The 23,644-nt window shown below is 37.4% G+C and overlaps 1 protein-coding gene across 1 annotated transcript in view; it reads left to right on the forward strand.

Moving 5' to 3' along the window:
- The window catches only part of LOC124259520 (ras GTPase-activating protein-binding protein 2-like), a 48,395-nt gene that overhangs the window by 352 nt on the left and 24,399 nt on the right, over window positions 1-23,644 (forward strand). The window contains exons 2-4 of the mRNA XM_046693652.1: window positions 5,063-5,183; window positions 9,812-9,893; window positions 10,656-10,761. Coding sequence (XP_046549608.1) covers window positions 5,089-5,183; window positions 9,812-9,893; window positions 10,656-10,761 — 283 coding nt within the window. The 5' untranslated portion in view covers window positions 5,063-5,088. The remainder of the gene's footprint in view (window positions 1-5,062; window positions 5,184-9,811; window positions 9,894-10,655; window positions 10,762-23,644) is intronic.

Raw genomic sequence — 23,644 nt, forward strand, 5'->3', positions numbered from 1 at the left:
TGTTTTGATACTGCATGAAATCTATAAGACTGGTGAAAATTGGGGGAATATGAAATCACGTTTTCGCGGCAACATCGAACACAAGACTCGACTGTGGTCCGAGGCTTGCTCAATGTTTTCGATATTCACAATTTCTTGTGGGCTTTTAAGTTCGTATGCCATTGTTTTATAAACGCAAATTTTCGGTCCAACCAGACGTTTGACGATGTTAATTGTTCAGTGAAAATGTTAAGGATAAGTTGAACGGAGTGGAGGGCACCTTTGGTTATGGTCTTCGTAATCACCCCAAGTTGGGAGATGGTTCTGGACACCTAACTGAACAATAGCGTTGTGTCCCCCGTAGATTGTGAAATATATATGAAACATTAATCCATTTTTAAACTAGGCAAGTTACCTTTGGTAAATTCTTAGTTTTTGACTTGTCAGTGCACATTCTAACTTGTTGCTGTAATAGTTCTTTGCCCAGAAATGTTTTTTAGTTTTGCTGTAGATAGTCAAAGGATATACACCTACCAAACCAACTTTATGTGAGTGTTGTGTACCACAATAAAGGTCATCTACTTTTTATGCTGATCATTTAGAGCATGGCATTATTATCAACCATACTTCTGAAATCTCCTTAGGAAACAGTAATGCCTCTTCAAAATTTGTGTTATATGTAGATTTCAGTGCAAGTTTGAAATCTTACGGTGATTGATATATTTGGTTTCCTGTTGTGTCCTGTATTTGTGTTAACTATAGGAGCACCTTTACATTCAGCAAGACAGCTCCTTGTGAGGTTAATCACTATACCAGGTCACATTCACATTGTGTTGTATTTTCTATGCAAAACTCAGTTGGTGGGGTAGCCTAGAGGTTAACGTGTTTGCTTGTCACGCGGAAGACCTGTGTTTAATCCACCACATGGGTACTATGTGTGAATCCCATTTCTGGTGTCTCCTGCTGTGATATTGCTAGAGTATTGCTGAAATCAGCATAAAACCATATTTACACACTGCAAAATTATCATACAAGTATTGTTGAAGTTAGGAGGCCCAGATATGTTTACCATGTTCACATTCTAGAAAATGGTACATGAAAAGCATTTTCTCGATTAGACAAAATATACATAAACTGTTATCTACTAGTTTCATATTTAGTATGAAAATTTTCTCACGAGTGAAAGTAATGTCTGGTGAAAGGTGTCCCCTCTTATTACATATAGCTGGAAGGTCATTGATAACTTATCGTAAAACCATCTTGAACCTCTGGGATGCCTAATTATTTCAAAGGTGTTATTGCTTATTCCTGTGTCATATATTTGCTTTATTTATCAGTTGCTTCATTTGTATTGAAATATTTTTCAGCATTCTGTTATAGTCAGGGAAGGTGCGGGGCTGTGGGGTAGCCTAGTGGTTAAAGCGTTCGCTTGCCATGCCGAAGACCTTGGTTCGATTCCCCACATGGGTACAATGTGTGAAGCCCATTTCTGGTGTCCCCTGCCTTGATATTGCTGGAATATTGCTAAAAGCGGCGTAAAACCATACCCACTTGGGGAGGTGCCTTTTACATAAACTTTTTGTTTTTGAATCCCTGAAAGTGAAAGGAATAAAACCTGTTGGACAAGAAATATCTTTTATGTATGTATGGATTTGTAATACCATTTTTTGTTGTTGTTGATTTGCTTTGTGGAATTGGTGATTAAGGTGTATTGGTTCAAACACTATCATTTATCTGTCTGGGTTTAATACAGTGTTTCCAATAAAATCTTCACCAAATGTTCTTATTCCATTTTCTTCATATTCCTTTATCAAGTTAGCTCTTTTGATTTTGCTAGCTCTAGCATTCTATATAAACTAGAAGAAAGTTATGTTCTTGCTTTGTTATGAATCCCTGTGGTGGTTTGGAGAGAGAGAATATATGTACTACAAAAGGTAATGCAAAGGTCTATGACTAATTTTACCTATTAAAGTTAATCTCCTTGGGCTTGCTAGTAGTCTTTGATTATAGGAAAAAGATGACAGATGGCTAGTGCTGGTTATCACTCACAGTATGCAGATCGATAATCAGAGCTCAGTAATCAATCAAGAATTGATTGTAATTGTAAACCCCATGGCAGACTTATTTGGGCAGTTATGAGACACGGTCGTAAGATTGTGCAAACGAAACAGGCACCGATTAATGCCACGGTCAAGGATACTTCCTGTTGAGACATGCACGCAAGTATATTTAAATTGCAGTTTTATGAGTCAGAGAAACTGCATCAATTGTTTATGATCTTGATTTAACAAGCATAACAATAAGAAACATACTTTCTGGAGTTTAATTTGGTGTTTCATTTTTATGAATATCAATTAGTCTCATGAACCCATTACTGATCACTGACGCAAGCAAGATCGATCAATTTACTGATTATGCGATCAGTTGCTCCTGCACTACAGATGGCCACTTTGTATTACACACAACATTGCCTGGTTTGTTAATATACTGAACAGCAAAAGAAACGCAAGTTTCGAAAAAATGAAATTTTCATGAAGGTAAGCGTTCATGTTTATGGAATGTTCATGGTAAAGTGACGTCATGATCCCCGATGAGATGTCATGCAATTTGACGTCCATACGAAACACTGGCACAAACACAACCACAGTGCACCAAAACCATAATTTAAGCACGTGCATCGACGGATGGAAAGTATGCATTTCACTCTGAGGTATCCTTTATAAAGGTTTGTGTCAAAAAACAGTTCAGCATTGACGCTAGGAGGTGTACACGCCACACAAACAATGCCTAGACTAACGACTGAGCAGAGGGGAATGGTCATTGGAAAGTTGCACGGAGGTAGCTCTGCAACCGCTGTAGTAGACAATTGGGCTGTCATTTTACCACCATTAATCGACTTGCTCAACGTCATCAGCAAACCAGGGTTGCTGCTGATAGTCCCTGTACCGGACGGCAACGAGTGACAACTCATACGCAAGATCGGTTCATCCGGGTCACTCATCTAAGGAACCGAACTCAAGCAGCAACAGTAACAGCAGCCTTAGTTCTTGGGTCAAGGGGAGCAGTGTCCAGCGATACGATTAGGCGTCGTCTTCGGGCTGCTGGAATCCACTGCCGAAGGCCATTTGGCACGTCAACAACGCCAATGACGTTTGCAGCCCTCACACAGCAAGGTTGTCGATGGATTGTCTGGCTCAGAACAACATTAACATTTTGCCATGGCCGTCTCTTTCCCGGATATGGCTCCCATTGAACATTCTGGGACGAAATTGGACAGAGGATTGGGGCAGGTAGACAGCCACTCACACTTGCACAATTGGAATAGAGATTGGTGTTTGGGCGGAACCAATTGCCTCAGGCATCCTTTCAGACTCTAGTGAACTCAATGAGGCCATGTTGCACGGCCTGTGTGCAAGCTCAAGGTGGCTACACGCGCTACTAAAGGGACTGTCACTTTTCACGTTCAGGGGTATCTCCATTTGACGGACTGTGATCAATTTGAACTTATTGCAATTCAATGTCAACAGCAACTTTTAGCTGTTAAATTGACAGTGTTTTCTATAGAATAAATGATTAGACATGATTTTGGTTGTCTTCTATTCAAAAACTAGACAAAAAGCCAGACTTGCGTTTCTTTTGCTGTTCAGTATATATATGGATCCACCTAAACATGTTGGGACCAAATCCACTTTTTTCTGGTACTTTCATTCTAAATATTTTTGACACTGTCAAGTCTTTTCAAAGTTGATATTAAAGAAGTATTATTTCTTTTCTTATTTCTTTATTTGTTTCATACATGACCATGTCTTTGTTAGGTTCAGGGCGCCATTCAGGGGTGGAAATAACCCATTGCCTGATGTCCGAGTCCAGTGTTTTTTTCTTTTGGGCAAGCAAATTTGTATGTCACACTGTACCGGTGTCCAGTTGCCTTTCCAATATTAATTATGTTGTTTATATAAAAATCAGCAAGAAAACAGTTGGTAAAGTGGAAAAAATATTAGGGCAGGTGACTTTACATGTGCCACTGTACCGGAGTACACTATCAATTTTAAAGTTATTTCCACCCCTGCCATTTAATTATACCCCTGCTCATTGATGTGGTTAATCTATTAATATGGAATGAATAAAATATGTTTAAAACAATTAAGATGGAATGCTTCTTTGATAAATCTATAGACCCCAATTCCTAGGTCTTTCCAAAAGAATTTTAAAAAACTCAGTTGGGAAGCTGTCAATACCTGTACTTTTAATATTTTTCATGTTATTTTTCTGCTTTCGATATTTGTTCAAACTTAATTTGTCTTTCAGTGGCATTTAGAAGTTGTACATTGATGTTCAAGATATTTTTATGGATTAAACTTCTTTTTAATTTGTCTCATGACGTTTCGAGACCATTCCAGGTCCCTTCATCAGGTGAACTGGTTTCGAGACCATTCCAGGTCCCTTCATCAGGTGAACTAGCCAGTTCACCTGATGAAGGGACCTGGAATGGTCTCGAAACGTCGTGAGAGAAATAAAAAAGAAGTTTAATCCATAAAAATATCTTGGACATTAATTTGTTGTTCAATAATGAGCTGCTTGTTTAATTTTGGTGTTTTTATGAACTTAAGATGTTCGTCACTTTTTCATTTTCTTCATTGTCTGGCAGAAGTGTGGTAGAATTTCATTTGTTCCTCATCTCCAAGAGTTATGTCCTTTCCATTTTCATTTATCAGTTTGCATATAAGTTCAATGGTGAAATTTCTGTTTTCTAAGTGGCAGAAGTAGCTTGTTGGATTTGAACCCTCTTCATACTTGATTCCATTACTGATTTGTATTGATCTATATTCTGCTTTGTGTATCTTTTCATGAATGAGTTTAGTTTTGTGCTGCTTTCAGCAATATCAGAGCAGGGTCACCAGAAATGGGCTTCACACATTGCACCCATGTGGGAAATCGAACACAGGTCTTTGGTGTAACAGGGAAACACTTTAACCACTAGGTTACACAACCACCTGATTATTTGTTAATGATCCTGTACTTGACTGGTGCTGTTGTAGGAAGGATGGTTGCCCCTTATTAATGATCCTATTTCCTCTTTCAGATTTTGTCAAACTTAGAGTCAAAGTCATGGTCATGGAAACTCCTAGTCCACAATGTGTTGGCCGTGAGTTCGTGAGGCAGTACTACACCCTGCTTCATGAGGCTCCGGTCCATCTTCACAGGCAAGTACTTTTCAAACCTGTCCACTCAAAAGGGAAACTTGTTTCTCGACATAATCAAAAGCTCTCAGTGTCAGTTTAATTCATATTGACATTGTTAAATGAAGATCCATGTGCCGTAAGGGAACACTTGCAACTTGTATAATCACAGTTTGTTTTAGTAAAGAACCTTGTGATGACTTCTATCATTTGAAGGCTACAAATGTTTTATAAAAATCTGATATTAGTTTTTGATACCACACAAAGATCTGGGGACATCACATAAAGAGGTGAATGTTTTGCAAAGTTTGACAGTCAAATGAATGACAAAAGTCAACAGCAGCCAGTCTGAAAGCAGAATTCTCTAGCTATTCATCACCTGCTTTAGACGATCGACTATGCTTTAATAAATATTGCAACAAATTCTCAACTCAGAATTTGGAAATTGAACTAAAGAACATTCTTTAATGGTCTACACTGTTTCACGTTTTGAGGTTGCATTATTAGAAAACACATTCTAACTGTCACTTTCATCATCTCGTAAGCAAACCACTGATTAGTCAGATGAAAGGTCACTCCAAGGTTAACAGTTTCAAGAACTAACATCTGATTTCAAGCCATTCAACAAGAGTCCCCAGACACTGTAGGCCGGTAAACCGGCCAGGCAGTAGTCGCATCAAAATTATATATAATTTTAGGAACCTAACTAACATATGATTGTTTTATCAAATCTATCACTTTTCACAATGTCTGAAAACACTTATTAAATTTCAAATGACCATATATTATCGACAGGATTAGAATTGTAAACTATTTTTTGCAATGTTATTGAAAAAAAAAAAATTCTCGGACACATGCTTCGGCAGCGGGTCCACAATAACATTGTCAAAGAGCAAAGTAACAATATTTCCAGGAAATCATTAAATAAATTGAATAAACTAATGAATAAAATCAACAATAGCATTCATAAAAGATGTCAAAAGTACATATAAAATTACTATTTCCATCTTTTTGTGCGATCATGTAATGTAAGTCAAGTCACTGACAAGTGACATCTCGGCTCTCGCCGCCTCAATCTTCACGCTTGGACACTATGTTTAATGTGAAAATAATGCATGAAGCATTTTTGTCACAGGTCATAACCTAGCACGATACGTCCAATAAGTTCCATAATATACGTATAGGTAGCGATTTCTTGCTTAACTCTTTCAACACCAGTCAACCAGAGGCATTTACTGCCGTGACACCGAGTTCCCAGAGACCCTGAGGTCATAGATGAAGCCTATGTTTATGAAGGAAATTATAAGCTTGTAAAACGTTATTACTACTACATCCCATACACCATTTAAAAGATCTAATCCTACTGTTGATAAATATGAAGTTTATTTTTATAATATTATTCAAATAATACAACTACAACTTAAATAAATGTATTTTTGAATGAAAATGCAAGCTTACATTTATAACGTCCAGATAAACCACGAAAGAAGCAAAAACTATGGCGATTTTTTTCCATTTGTGACATGTGATAACATGCCCGTGCCTTTTCTTTTATATTTTCATTTTACGTCATCAGAAAATTATTATAAAAAGATTTCTTAAATAATATGTATGGTCAGCCTATTTCCCGATATCTGTGGCTTTCGGCGCCGGTTACATGACATAACAACGGAAAATACCTCCGTTTTGAAGCCATTATGCATAACATGCGAGGCTTAATTGTTTGATGTCGGGCATCGCTCGAAAAGCTCTGAACATCAACAATATCACTGTACCCTTGCCAAGAGTATTTTCACAGTTGTAAGAAGCGATTTTATTGGATAAAGATTGGTTTCTAATGACGCTTTTTCGCCACAGTCTGCTATAAGGGTCGTGATTGGTCAAATCAGACACATGACCTAAGGCAACCAATCATATTACGACAATGGATACCGTCCTCGTAAACGAAAATCTTCAGATTTAGACAAAAGTTTTGGGTAAAATAATGCTATTCTGAACATATTAAGCAAGAAAAATCGCTACCTGTAACGTAAATTATGGAACTTATTGGACGTATCGTGCTAGGTTATGACCTGTGACAAAAATGCTTCATGTATATATTTTCGCATTAAACATCGTGTCCGGAAAGTGAAGATTGAGGCGGGAGAGCCGAGATGTCACTCGTCAGTGACTTGACTTGCATTACATGATCGCACAAAAGATGGAAATAGTAATTTTATATGTACGCGTTTGACAACTTTTATGAATGTTGTTGTTGATTTTATTCATTAGTTTATTCAATTTATTTAATGAATTCCTCGAAACATCGTTACTTTGCTCTTTCACAATGTTATTGTAGACCCGCTGCCGAAGCATGTGTCCGAGAATCGTTGTTTTCAATAACATTGCGAAAAATAGTTTATAATTTTAATTCTGCTGATAATATATGATAAATTGAAATTAAATAAGTGTTTACAGACATTGTGAAATGTGATAGATTTAATATATGAATCATAAGTCAGGTAGGTTCCTAAAATTATGTCTTATTTTGACGTGACTACTGCCTGGCCGCTTAATCGGCCTCCGGTGTCTGGGGACTCATAACGTTGTGGCCGCTAAAGCGGCCTGCGGTGTTGAAAGGGTTAATATGTTCAAAATAGCATTATTTTACCCAAAACTTTCGTCTAAATCTAAAAGTGTTCGTTTACGAGGACAGTATCCATTGCCATAATATGATTGGCTGCCTTAGGTCATGTGTCTGATTTTGACCAATCACTACCCTTATAGCAGACTGTAGCGAAAAAGCGTCATTAGAAACCAATTTTTATCCATTAAAATCGCTTCTTACAACTGTGAAAATACTCTTGGCAAGGGATCAGTGATGTTGTTGATGTTCAGAGCTTTCGAACGATACCCGACATCAAACGATTCGCCTCCCATGTTATTCATACGAAGCTTCGAAAACGGAGGTATTTTCCGTTATGTCATATTACCGAGCGGAAAGCCACAGATATCGGGAAATAGGCGACCATACATATTATTTAAGAAATCTTTTTATAATAATTTTCTGATGACATAAATGAAAATATAAAAGAAAAAGGCACGGTCATGTTATGACATGTCACAAATGGAAAAAAATCGCCATAGTTTTTGCTTCTTTTGTGGTTTATCTGGACATTATAAATGTAAGCTTGCATTTTCATTAAAAAATAAATTTATTTAAGTCGTAGTTGTATTATTTAAATTATATTATAAAAATAAACTTCATATTTATCAACAGTGGGATTAGATCTTTTAAATGGTGTATGAGATGTAGTAGTAATAACGTTTTACAAGCTTATAATTTCCTTCATAAACATAGGCTTCATCTATGACCTTAGAGTCTTTGGGAACTCGGTGTCTGGGCAGTAAATGCCTCTGGTTGACTGGTGTTGAAAGAGTTAAGGAACACCCTATTATATACATGTGTATGTATGGTTTGTGCAATGCAGACTGTAAACTTGTATGAAACTCCTGAAGTCAATAAGTTGGACATATGTTCAGGTTAGTCTGGGAATCATTTATGGAATATTGCACTTAAACTATTCAGATTTCATAAGATTTTGTATGCACACCAGGCATGTTTCTATTCAGAAATTTCTTATACTTCAATTTAGCATTTTCATGGAACCAAGTTAGACAGATGTTCCAAATGATTACTGGAGCACACCCGATCAGCTGTATTATCCACTGCCACAAACTAGAGCAGGAGATACAGGAACTGATTTCAAATTTCCAACAAGGAAACAAGTTAACTTTCACTCCACAAAATGGATTTTAATCCAAACTCATAAACCAATCAAATTCTGTTTGTGAAAATTTGTAAGCACATCAGATATACATCATACAAGTATGCTTGGTCATGCTTTTGATGTGTTTGCGACATTGTCCCAATACAGAATGACATCTTGTGTATAATGCAGTGTTCATTACAATACAAACAAAGTTCCCAACATAATAAAGTATTTGAATTGTTTCCCATTTCCTATTTTGAAACAGAATGATAAGAATTGAAAATATTTCATGTTACAATGTACCATTGCTTATTTATTCACTGAGGAATAATGAGTGTGATTTGGTCAAGTCATCAATCATGTCTGCTGTTCAGAAAAGCTTTAGAATTACCATTGTTTGGTGTGTTGAGATATACAACTTACATTTTGTTATTCAAGTAAATGTTTACAAAGGCAAGAAATAGCAAAGATTTTATCTTCTATTGCTTGTGGTGAAAGTGTTCACTAGTCATGCTGAAGGGTTCGATTCCCCACAGGGGAACAATGTTTGAAGACCCGTTTCTGGTGTCCCTGGCACTGATGTTACTGGAATATTGCTAAAAGTGGCATAAAACTAAGCTCACTCACTCTATTGCTTGTGAATTTATGCAAATTTTACTGAAATGTGCATGTGGATTTTTATGATATCTTTTGTTCAGATCAGTATATTTTAGCTAGTTAGGTCTAGCATTAAGCGGAAAAAATATTTTGATATCAATCCTTGCAGTAGTGGCTCTTTGACAACATTGCCAAGGCACTATTTTTCTCCAAGATTGTCTGCCAGAGGCTCACAGTTTCTAATCCTAATTGCCTGATCATTTCAGAACTTCAAAAGGTCTCACTGATATATTTTGTCTTCAGATTTTACAGTCACAACTCCTGTTTTGTGCATGGTGGAGTTGAAAAGCCAGGGGAAGAGCAACCTCCTGTGATGGGACAAGCTGTGAGTATACAATTTGTCTCTTTTCCCCAGTTAAATTGAATGCACATTTGCTTGTTACTCTACACGCTTTGTGTATGGCAAATGGTGTAAATAGAAAAGTACATTCTTGCACAAGGATTTATGGACACTTTGACATGGAAGATTTTTTGTGATGACAGACAAACCTGGGTTTATTGCTATGGAAATAGGACAGAGTAGTATAGACCAGATTTGGTCTCGGAATCGAGTATCATCATGGCCTGTCAGTTGAGAGATGTAGAAGCAATAACGTTTTACAAGTTTATATTTTCCTTCATAAACATCGGCTTCATCTATGACCTTAGAGTCTCTGGGAACTCGGTGTCATTGCAGTAAACGCTTCTGGTTGACTGGTGTTGAAAGAGTTAAAGCATACCTTATGAAAGAACTTCAAACAATTTTGATGCTATGACTGGAAGAATTATATGTCAAACTATTATTGTATCAGGATTAGTGTTTTCCAGTATTGTTATTTTAGTTGCAAAGTTTAATGAATATTTTCAAAGTAATCTGGTGCATAGCACTTTAGTACAGCTCATCATTATGGGCAGATATTATTTTAGGATGAAACTATTTGACAAGTCCCAGATGAAGCTCCCATAAGGGATGCCCATATTCTGTCAGTTTAATTTAGTTTCAAGGCATCAAAAGCATTAATTGAGAATTGCTGCACTGCCGAAGCCAAGTAAGAACTTGAAGTGAGCTCTGTCGTAAAGCAACTAGTGACACGTTTGTTTTTTCTAGGATATTCACAAGAAGATCATGTCTCTCAACTTCCGAGATTGCCATGCAAAAATCCGTCAGGTGGATAGTCAGGCGACAGTTGGAAATGCGGTTGTTGTGCAGGCAAGTACTATTTGTTACTCAAAGTGTATCTGATGCCTCTTTCACATAAAGTCCTCTTTTTTCAGGTTAATGGTGAAGCCTAGGTCAAAACCATCACTTTTCCAGCCCTATCTTTTTATTTGGAGTATTCAGATGGGCATACTGACTCTTAAAAAAGATTTTCAGTGACAAGTTGTCTCATGTCGGTTATCTATCATTTAAATGTTTTTCATTCTGCACTGAAGGACGTGTCCCCCTAAGCATTACAAGGCTTTTTTATGTCTTAAGTTTACTAGTACGATGAACATTTGTAGGTCACCTGGCTGAAAGATAAGCGGGACTTGTTTGACTGCTTGACAGTCCATGCTACATCTCTGAAACTCTAAGGCATATTAGAATGAAACTTTGTTTGAATGATACTGATAAGGTGTAACTGAAAAACTGCTTTTATCTGATATTAACTGGTTTTGCCCATATTTTGTTCCATTTCTTTCTGAAATTTGACATGAATCATGTTTGTGGTATGTGTAATAATAAACAATACATTTTCCTGCATATATTGATATCTGATCAAGCTACGACCTTTGATGTTGTTTAGACCCATAAAGATCTGGGTAAGAATTGATCTTCAGTAACCCATGTTTGTCGTAAGAGGCGACTACAGGGATTGGGTGGTCAGGCTCACTGACATAGTTGAAACATGTCATTGTATCCCAATTGCGGAGATTGATGCTCATCACTGGAATGTCTGTTTCAGACTCTTTTATTTACAGACCACCACTATACAGCTGGAATATTGCTGAGTGCTGCGTAAAACTAAACTCACTCTCACTTGATCTTGTGTTCTAGTTATGTCAGTCTGTACGTATTTGGGCCAAACAATGCAATGATTGTGAAAGGCCCATTAGTGCTGCAATGGTTCGGTTCGGTTAGATTCATTGAAAATCGAATCTGATGCCTTAATTTTGATTTTCGATAACCATTTTCACTATTTCGATTTGATATTTGAATGCTGTTCTGTGTTTAAACATCATACTGTAAACATACTTTTTTTTCGCTTGGTGCAAATTTCGCGGAATTGACTGTTTAGACTATATCGCACGGTCAATTATTCGCGCAATCAATAATTGCCGGAACTGCCAGCTGTCTCTCTACTCTTAGGCCACCACTAATAGCAATGAAAACAACCAGAGTGGCTTAACCTGTCAGGTGGCGTATATTGCTTTACTCACAGGAAATCCCTACCTGCGTGATATATACAGTAATATGTATATACAATATAATATGGAAGTATTAAGTACTTAGGAAGTGAGATATTGTGATGCAAATATAAAGAGATGAAAAACACATCAGTCTTATGTTCCGAATTCTGACAATCTGACGATGGCATTGCAAATGTGGTTAAAGAAAGCACCCACCCCCAAGATTGATGTGTTAATTGACTATCAAGGAAATGAACTTCTACCGTCTATGAAGCTTTTTGTGATTTCATTTCATATGCAGGAATAAATATAAATAAAATCTTAATGAATAAATAAAATACTGCTGTATTATTTCTTTCCCAGTTGTTTCATGGTAATCAGTTCTGTATCAAACCATCTGTCACTACGATTGGTCAAAATAGAACATGTGACCAATTTCAATGGCGACCACAACACACATTGCTGTTTTCACTAATTCGGCAATAGGATTTGGCTCATTATTTATTTTCGGGACATGATTTGGGAAATCCATTACAGCGACAGTCATTTTATGATTCCTGTAGATTTCTGTCTTCAAACTTGATGTGTTATGGTAACAACTCAGAGGCCTGTATGAAGAATCGAATAAAAAATGAGGGGCGGTGGGGTAGCCTAGTGGTTAAAGCGTTGGCTCGTCACGCCGAAGACCCAGGTTGGAATCCCCACATGGGTACAATTTGTTAAGCCCATTTCTGGTGTCCCCCGCCGTGATGTTGCTGGAATATTGCTAAAAGCGGCGTAAAACCAAATTCAGTCAGTCAGTCGAATAATAAATGATCGAATCGAGGGTCCAACATCGAATCGTTGCAGTCCTAAGGCCCATCAATCTAGGCAATTATGATATGATGACATTCATAGACAAATCTGACCACACATGTTCAACAAGCCTGATCACCTTCACAGTTGTCATTTACAGCGAGCATGGGTTAATGAAAACAAATCTAACTTGGGCCTCCACAGGAGTGTTAACCTTTCATTTGTTTTTATATTGTTCTGCTTTTTCACAATTTAGTCAAGAATGTACGGTAAACTGTTTCCTTGTGATTTGTTTGAGTGGCATTCTAGAAGTTGGGATAGAAATGACAACTTTATGGATGATCAACTTCTTTATTTTATAATGGCGACGTTTCAATATAGATTCTTATACCGTGTGATATGCTAGTTAACGGTATAAGAATCTATACTGAAACATCGCCATTATAAAATATAGAAGTTGATCATCCATAAAGTTTTGTCATCGCACTTTCCTTGTGAGTCTGTAACAAATTGCTTGGAAATGGTATTCATTTCATGACTGTTTGAGAGCTCACTACCCTGATTGAAATTATTAGTGGCATTGTGCCGAAGGCACAGCTAAAATTGAAATGGCACAGTTAATTGATTACTTGCGTGCCCTTATGGCACACTTGGCTTGTTAGCAAAAGTGTATTTTTTCACCGTTCATATCTTGTAGGATTTAACCCTTTTAACACCTCAGGCGGAAAAATCGGCCACAACGTTATGAGTCCCCAGACACCGTAGGCCGATTAATCGGCCAGGCAGTAGTCATGTCAAAATGAGACATAATTTTGCGAACCTACCTCAGACACTTATTAAATTTCAATTGATCATATATTATCGGCATAATTAAAATTAAACTATTTTTCGCAATGTTATTGAAAATGATTCTCGGACAGCAGGTCCACAATAACATTGTCAAAGAGCAAAGTAACGATGTTTCCAGGAAATCATTAAATAAATTGAATGAACTAATGAATAAAATCAACAATAGCATTCATAAAAGTTGTCAAACATACATATAAAATTACTATTTCCATCCTTTTGTGCGATCATGTAATGTAAGTCAAGTCACTGACGAGTGACATCTCGGCTTTCGCTGCCTTAATCTTCACGCTTGGACACTATGTGTAATGCGTAAAATATATGCATGAAGCATTTTTGTCACAGGTCATAACCTAGCACCACATGTCCAATAAGTTCCATAATTTATGTATAGGTAGCGATTTTTTGCTTAACCATTTCAACACCAGTCAACCAGAGGCATTTACTGCCCAGACACCGAGTTCTCAGAGACTCTAAGGTCACAGATGATGTCTATGTTTATGAAGGAAATTATAAACTTGTAAAACATTATTGCTACTATACTAGGCACATAAAGAAACTGTGCATACAAAAATTTAAAATCTAAATTTACAAAACCTGTGTAGACACATAAGGATTTAAACTCAGAGATTAGTCACATGTATCCAACATGCATGCACGTTCCGTGACGTCAGTGGGTTCGTCTTTGAGACGTGCAATACGTTGTTGCACGTGCATTCCGGGAAAGAGAAACAGAGCAAATGAATGCCACACGATACTGTCACTTTGGAAAGCTCAGCCCCTGCCCCTGCGATTGTTCAAAAAATTAACGGCTATTGAAACGCATAGCATGCCATGGCTCACGTCTGCACAACGTCATGAGGCCATTGGGATGGTCCGTGGGGGAATGTCTCAACGACAAGTGGCTGCACATTTCCACTGCTACTGGAACACCATTTCTGCACTGGTGAGACGCTACCAGAACACACATGACGTCATCGATTGGCCACGTTCTGGACATCCACGTGTAACAACGCCAAGACAGGACAGATGGATAAGGGTGACCCATCTGCGCCACAGGTTTCAGACTGCAGTAATGACTGCCCGAACCATCCCAGGACTTCGCCGTATCCACCCCAACACAGTTCGACAACGTTTACGTCATCACGGGATCAGACCACGACATCCCGCCATACGGCCTATCCTGACACGTCATCGACAAGCTCGCTGAATGTGGTGCCGAAATCATGTCCGCAGACCCTTGTTTTGGTGGAGAAATGTTGTTTTTACAGATGAGTCCAGGTTTAACATTTCCCATAGTGATGGACGTCAACGTGCCTATAGACGCGTGGGAGAACGTTGTGCACAGGCCTGTGTCTTGGAGAGGAATCGCTTTGGTGGTGGTTCCGTGATGATTTGGGGTGGAATAACAGCACGGCAAAGAACTCCTTTGATGATTGTTCAGGGCAACTTAACTGGTGTGGGCTACAGGGATCAGATTCTTCAACCTGTGGCAATTCCTTTTCTGCAACGTCATGGCCCTGGGTTAACATTCCAACAGGACAATGCCCCGCCCTCATACGTCAAGGGTTGCTATGGATTTCTTGCAACACCACAACGTTGACTTACTGCTTTGGCCTGCAAATTCACCGGATCTCTCCCCGATAGAGCATGTTTAGGACGAGATGGATCGACGTCTACGCCGTCTTCCTCAGCCACCAGATAACGTCCTTGACCTTGCAACTGAACTTGAGAGAATCTGGCGTGACACCCCACAAGCCTTCCTTGCACGTTTGATAGGCTCTATGCGTTGTTGATGCCGATGGTGGACATACCCGTTACAGTGTTCACGAATGGTGTTTCAAAGTAACAGGACATTGGGTCCTGTAAGTTTCAGATGTCTGTCTGACCCATTGAAAATTCACAGGGCCCATAGAATATAATTAAACACACATTTCAGATTTAACATTTCTTATAATTGGCATTGAAATTATAAACAAACATAAGATTTATAAACAGCAAACAAGTGACACATGTCACATATAACAACTTCAGTCAAAGTCATTGTGAAATATACAGTCAGACACTGGGGCTGGCGGGTTGTAGACTACTGTCGGACCGTTGGCAAATCTGCCAGATTTGTCAGAGGGTCAGATGCTATTCGTGAACACTGACCCGTTATTGAGCTTGTGACATGGTCGTTTGACCCCGGTCCCGCTTGTGGACTCGTGACGTCATTGTGATTGACTTTTCAATTGAAATTGTCCCGACTTGTTATGGACTCGTGATCCCTTAATTAAAGTTTATATGTACCTTTGACATTGTTATCGTACTTATCAACTGGGATAATATTTTGACAATGCACAGTTTCTTTATGTGGCTAGTATACATCTCGTACACCATTTAAAAGATCTAATCCCACTGTTGATAAATATGCAGTTATTTTTATAGTGTTATTCAAATAATACAACTAGAACTTAAATAGATTTATTTTTGTAATGATAATGCAAGCTTACATTTAGAATGTCCAGATAAACCACGAAAGAAGCAAAAACTATGGCGATATTCTTTCCATTTGTGACATGTCAGATTATGCCTGTGCCTTTTTCTTTTATATTTTAATTTTTACGTAATCAGAAAATTATTATAAAAAGATTTCTTAAATAATAAGTATGGTCGCCTATTTCCCAATATCAGTGGCTTTCCGCTCGATAACATGACACAACAACGGAAAATACCTCCGTTTTTTAAGCTCCGTATGAATGACATGGGAGGTGAATCGTTTGATGTCGGGTATCGTTCGAAAGCTCTGAACATCAACAACATGACTTTACCCTTGCCGAGAGTATTTTCACAGTTGTAAGAAGCGATTTTATTGGATAAAGATTGGTTTCTAATAACGCTTTTTCGCCACAGTCTGCTATAAGGTTCGTGATTGGTCAAAATCAGACACATGATCTAAGGCAGCCAATCATTTTACGGCAATGTATACTGTCCTTGTAAACGAAAACTTTGAGATTTAGACGAAAGTTTTGGGTAAAATGCTATTTTATCTGAAAAAGTATTGTTTTATTGTTTATTGACCTGTTTACACAAAAGTAGCAATGTTGTGGTGCGTATATGAAACGAAACACAAGATTACTGATGCGCCATTAAATTCCTTTCAGCACTTTAGATGTACTCTTAAGGTTTTCCAGTACTATATTGAAAAAATAAGGAGTACGTACTCCTGATGTTGAAACATTATCTGGAGCCCTGCAAATTGTGAAATTATTTTCTTGGAAAACAGCGAAGTAAGCATCATATTGGTGCAGCCATTTTTATGATTACTGCGCATGTCCAAACTGAATTATGGGTAATCTTGGAAGCAGATGAAATGTGAGTGTGACTGTGACTTGTGATCGATAAACATGAATGGAAATCAAGGTTTTCATTGTTTCTAATCGTGGAACAGCAGAAGATTATATATTTTTAAGGAAACTTCAAGTCTAAAAAATCTCTCTATCAGGGATAAATCTACCTGCGCGTCCTGCGTAATATACGCATGAAAATTTGAAAGGACGCACACATATTTTACATGTGCGTCCTGTGGATGCATACATATTCACTGATCATACATGCTTTCTCGGACAGATGCTTCAGCAGCGGGTCCATATCAAACTTGTCAAACAGCAAAGTAACAATGTTTCGTGGAAATAATTAAACAAATTGAATCAACTGAAGAATAAAATCAACAACAGTACTCATATTAGTCATAAAAGTTGTCAAACATACATGATAACTTACTATTTCCATCTTTATTGAGCGATCGTGTAGTGTAATTCAAGAGACATCTCGGCTTTCATCGCCTCGAACTTAGCGCTCGGACACAATGTTTAATGGCTAAAATATATGCTTAAAGCATTTATGTCACAGGTCATAACCTAGCACGATACGTCCACTAAGTTCCATAATATACATATAGGTGGTGATTTTTTGCGTAACACGTTCAGAATACCATGATTTTACCCAAAACTTCTGTCTGAATCTACAAGTTTTTGTTTACGAGGACGGTATCCATTGCTTTAATATGATTGGCTGCCTTAGGGTCACACGCATGATTTCGACCAATCACGACCCATATAGCAGACTGTGGCGAAAAAGCGTCATTAGAAACCAATCTTTATCCAATAAAATCGCTTCTTACAACTGTGAAAATACTCTCGGCAAGGTACAGTGATATTGTTGATGTTCCCGAGCTTTCGAACAGCAGCCGCCATCAAACGAATTGCCTTACATGTTATTCATACGAAGCTTCGAAAACAGAGGTATTTTCCACTGTTGTATCATGTTACCGAGCGGAAAGGCACTGATAACGGGAAATAGACGACAATACATATTATTTGAGAAATCTTTTTATAATAATTTTCCGATTACGTAAAAATGAAAAAAGAAAAGAAAAAGGTAAGGGGATATTATGACATGTTACAAATGGAAAAAAATTGCTGCATTTTTTGCTTCCTTTGTGGTTTATCCGGACATTATAATTGTGTAAGCTTGCATTTTCATTTAAATTAACTTATTTAAGTTGTAGTTGCATTATTTGAATAATATGATAAAAGATAAATTTCATATTTATAAACAGGTAGCTAGGATTAGACCTTTCAAATGGTGTATGATATGTAGTAGCAATAATGTTTTACAAGCTGATATTTTTCTTTCTGAGCTGGACATCGGCGTTATACAAATGTTAGTATGTATGTAAAGTTTGAGGGACACACAAAAATTTCAAAAGGACTCATTACTTTTCAACTGAGTGAGTCCCAGGACTCATTCACTAAATATTCTAGATTTATCACTGCTCTATTTGTAATACATCAAAAGGAAAAAGAGTTGAAAACGAAAGTACGTTGGGTTATGAAACTGACAGCACTGTCGGCAGCATGAAAAAACCCAGCTAAAAATAGAGTGATTCCAAAGAACTGGTTGCCTGATAAGTACCAAGATTGGCTTGAGCGTGACAGTGAATTTTTTTTATTTTCTGTCGAAGTGAATTCGGAAGGCAAGTTGTCAAGGATGGATGTTTGAAAGGTTTCAGAATGAGTAAACTTGAAGCACACAAATTGAATAATGAACATTTACATACACTTAGTGCTAAGTTTACTACCAATAACCCTGGTAAATCTATTGGAGAAAGGAGGTCAGTAAATAAACAAAAAATACTTACCTTGCATTGTTATCCCCCACAATGCGTTTGGCGGGGGTATTAAAATGAACTCGGTCCATCCGTGCATCTGGGCACATTTCTTTTCTGGAGATGAACTTTCAAACCGTTCAATATTTCTTCACCAAACTTGGCACATAGATTAAGGGTTCGCACAGATTTGAAAAGTGCTTGAATTGACCTGTGTCCAATGAAAAGTGCATGAATTTAATATTTCTCACTAAGAGGGCTTGAATACTGCTGGAATTGTATAGATTGTTCTTGAAAAGTGCTGGAATTTGGATAATTTATCGATGTTTAACTGTAAACAATTATGTAGATAAGTTAGATCTAAAAAATATTTTATTATCTGCACAATTTTATCGTGTTGTTTACTTCCTGTCTACTGTGATTGATATAATGATTATTTAACTATCATCTGAAAACTTGACATTAACCATAAACCTAAGAATTTGTGTCTGATTATATCTGTTTATGATATTGGCATCACACAAATATGAAGATTTGTGTAATATCTTTGGTACAATTTGAAAAAAAGTGTTGCTTGAAAACACATATGTCCAGTGATAAATCTACAAATTCAACTGCCTGAGTCCCGGGACTCACTGAGCTGAATAACTATGAGTCCCTCAGAACTTTTATGAGTCCCTAACAAAACTTAACGCCACCAATATTATTCAAACTGGTTTATTGTTACTATAGGTTGCACAGGTGAGTCTGACCGGTCTGGGATATTTCACAGAACAGAGCTGGTAGTACCTAAATCGTAACAAATGGAGACTCTTCCATTTTAACTTGTAGTTCATACCCTATCACATCAAACACAGATGTTAACAGATCACTGGCAGTGGTTGGAGAATCATAGTTGATTTTACCTTCCTTGAGAATTTCAGTGTCTTCGTTTTCAAATTCATATAGAAAGTCAACAAAACGTTTAAACTTTGTTAGTGTGATGTTTTCACAAGCTAACCAATGAACAGATTTCATCAAGGCGACAGCTGCTTTGTCTTGTTTTTCATACATGCGTGCAGTTGCAACCTGGAAATCATCACAAAGTTTTGGAGCCTGAGCGGACAGTTTATTATCATTATGATGAGATGTCTGGTCAAAGTTATATTTTAAAACTTTCTGCATTTAGCATCTTGTGTCATACCATTTTCAGTACATAGTTATTAAATAGTACAAAATATTAAATCACCTTCCCTGTCATAAGTCAGCCATAACCGATGAGTATCAGGCCAACCTGACTGAAATGTCCTAACTTTGTGTTTTCTGACAGTATCTATCTTGGCATGTTGACTGCTATATTATAAAAATAACAGCAGGGCTCTAGACCTTTGACAATCAAATGTTTTCTTTTACTAGAAAAATAAAAAAGTTACTAGCCAGACCAATGTAACTTCACTGTAATATTTTGTGCATAAAGTTCTACAATTCCAACCAAAGTTTTGTTTTATTTCTTCACTCTGTTCAGTGATTCAAAAACAAATTACATCAAAAGAAATATGCCAACTGGAAGCCACTTTAACAAGTATGGACACAAATAGTAACTGTCTTACTTTAACTATTAACATTAAACAAATTATATCATAAATGTCATCATAATTATAAATGAAATGATTCATTTATATGATTACTTTCCCAGGACTTGAGATGCAGAACCTTAACAGAATGACATTCTGTCTCAGCAGAAATTTAACCTGTCAAATGTCACTTTCACTTTCAAATTACATGCAGATAGATTTAACAGTTGTTAAGCTACTGACTAAAGCTTCCTGCTTTTCTCTAACTGGTACTGAGTGCTCATATTTCGGTCTTCACACTGTTGATTCAGAGTCACAATGTTCATTGACCAATCAGTTTGTCTTGAAAAACCTCATTTGCATATCGCTTACCTCCCTTAGCCTGTTTGTGTCTATTTATAGAGTGTAAAAAACTAGGTTAGTAGTTCTGCACATGCTCGAGCAATGAATCTTGGGATCTCATTTGCATACCGCTTACCTCCCTTGGTGTGACCTAGATGTCTATTTTTGGAAACGCGGAAATGAACTTAATATCATGACGAATGAAAGCTGCGATCGTTTTACAAATAATGTGTACTTATTAGCTCATGTCAATTATTTGAGAATGGAAGTTATTCTACGGAGATTTAGCCGTGTATACTTTGATATTGCCTCTCCACAAACATAAACATTAGTGTTTCATCGAAATGTCCCTGAAAAGTCCTTGAAAAGCCCTTGAATCTCATGGGCTCTTGGCCGTATGAACCCTGTAGATAGATTTGGTGGTGAACTGGTGCCTTTTGATAATGTTGGAATTCTGAATAAAATATTTTTTGCGTTTCCATGGAAGCAAATTTGACTTCAACTGAATTTGGCGGTAGTGCTCTTTTCCAGAGCAGAACTTTACAACAGTACAATATTTCTTCACCAAATTTGGCACTTTGATAGATCTAGTGGTGAACTAATGCCTTTTGGTAGTTTAATAATTCTGAGTAAAAAAGTGTTTTGCGTTTCCATGGCAACAAGTTTGACTTCAACTGAAATTATTGTTGGTGCTATTTTCTGGGAGCAGAACTTAAAAACCATTCACTATTTCTTCCCCAAACTTGGCATGTATACTAGTACTACTACTCACACTTTGCTAAGGTTCACAAAAATTTCACAACTGTACTTAGATTTATAATTTGAAATTGTATCCATTTAAGATTGGATAAATAATAATATGGTAACCCCTCTTTAGGCAAACAGCCACATTAATCTAACCTTGTGCACTTGATACATGAGTAACCATAAAAATGGTTTTCATGGGGCCAATCAACCATTTTGCAAATCATAGAACGAGTCATTGACGAGATAGCAGGTATGGAAAACCTAGGATCCATGCTTACAATAAGCTTAGGTATTTAAACCAAATTTGACCCCACATAATAGTTTTCTGTTGAATCCATGATTTGATCCTTATCAAAGTGTGAATAATATAGATCGGTCTGCTGGTGTACTGGTGCCTTTTGGTAGTTTTGGAATTCTGAATAAAATATTATTATTTTTTGTTTCCATGGCAACAAGTTTGACTTCGACTGAACTTAAAACCATTCACTATTTCTTCCCCAAACTTGGCATGTATACTAGTACTACTACTCACACTTTGCTAAGGTTCACAAAAATTTCACAACTGTACTTAGATTTATAATTTGAAATTGTATCCATTTAAGATTGATAAATAATAATATGGTAACCCCTCTTTAGGCAAACAGCCACATTAATCTAACCTTGTGCACTTGATACATGAGTAACCATAAAAATGGTTTTCATGGGGCCAATCAACCATTTGCAAATCATAGAGCGAGTCATTGTGAGATAGCAGGTATGGAAAACCTAGGATCCATGCTTACAATAAGCTTAGGTATTTAAACCAAATTTGACCCCACATAATAGTTTTCTGTTGAATCCATGATTTGATCCTTATCAAAGTGTGAATAATATAGATCGGTCTGCTGGTGTACTGGTGCCTTTTGGTAGTTTTGGAATTCTGAATAAAATATTATTATTTTTGTTTCCATGGCAACAAGTTTGACTTCAACTGAAATTATTGTTGGTGCTATTTTCTGGGAGCAGAACTTAAAACCATTCACTATTTCTTCCCCAAACTTGGCATGTATACTAGTACTACTACTCACACTTTGCTAAGGTTCACAAAAATTTCACAACTGTACTTAGATTTATAATTTGAAATTGTATCCATTTAAGATTGATAAATAATAATATGGTAACCCCTCTTTAGGCAAACAGCCACATTAATCTAACCTTGTGCACTTGATACATGAGTAACCATAAAAATGGTTTTCATGGGGCCAATCAACCATTTGCAAATCATAGAGCGAGTCATTGGCCGAGATGGCAGGTATGGAAAACCTAGGATCCATGCTTACAATAAGCTTAGGTATTTAAACCAAATTTGACCCCACATAATAGTTTTCTGTTGAATCCATGATTTGATCCTTATCAAAGTGTGAATAATATAGATCGGTCTGCTGGTGTACTGGTGCCTTTTGGTAGTTTTGGAATTCTGAATAAAATATTATTGATCCTTACACCCCCATTGAACATGGTGGGGGATGTCCCTGTGTGCATGTTTTGCTCACCAGGCCTGAGAGGTCTTGATTTTTTTACACAAATCATCTTTAGTCAGTGTTCACCTCTATAAACCTTTACATTTCCCATGGCTTTGTCAATGTTGAATGATAGATTCAGCTAAAGATGCATGTTGATAATAATACCACCATGCCTGTGGCTTTGACTCTGGTACAACCCTGAACATGTCCAGGGCGTCATGGAGAATGATGCTTTCAAACTTCTCTGGAATAGGCCCATATACGGCCTCAGAAGAATTCCAGCAAACAAACGTGATCTTGTCCTTTTTGATAAAGCCAATGAATTTTTTTATATCATTGAATTTTCTGTCCCTTTTGGCAGCAACGTGATTGGCAAGATTCAGGAAAAGCATGCTAAATATGCGGACCTCGCCTTTGAAATGTCTCGCTTGCACTGTACACTGTCGTCAGGCTCCCCATTGTTCTCGGTGCCCTTGGTTTGGTACCTCTTGATCTCTGGCGCAAATCAGGAGAGTGCCCGGGTTCTCCACCGGGAGCACAGCTCTTCTGACACTCTGGGTAATGCAGAAGGCTGCAGTGTTGGGGAGTGTACATATTCTTGGGAACGTTCTTGGTGGGTTCGACTAGGCAGCGTTTTCTGAGAGAAGTCCCATTCGCTGTCTGGGCTGCGTGTAGAGGGGGCAAGGGCCGAGCTGATGATGAGCCTTGCCAGCCTGACTGTGCCAGGATCACCCGAACCCTCTCTGCTGCATACTATCGTTAATCTGTA

This window comes from Haliotis rubra, unplaced genomic scaffold (assembly GCF_003918875.1).
Source record: "Haliotis rubra isolate DU_JTF1 unplaced genomic scaffold, ASM391887v1 Scf726, whole genome shotgun sequence".
Lineage (NCBI taxonomy): Eukaryota > Metazoa > Mollusca > Gastropoda > Lepetellida > Haliotidae > Haliotis > Haliotis rubra.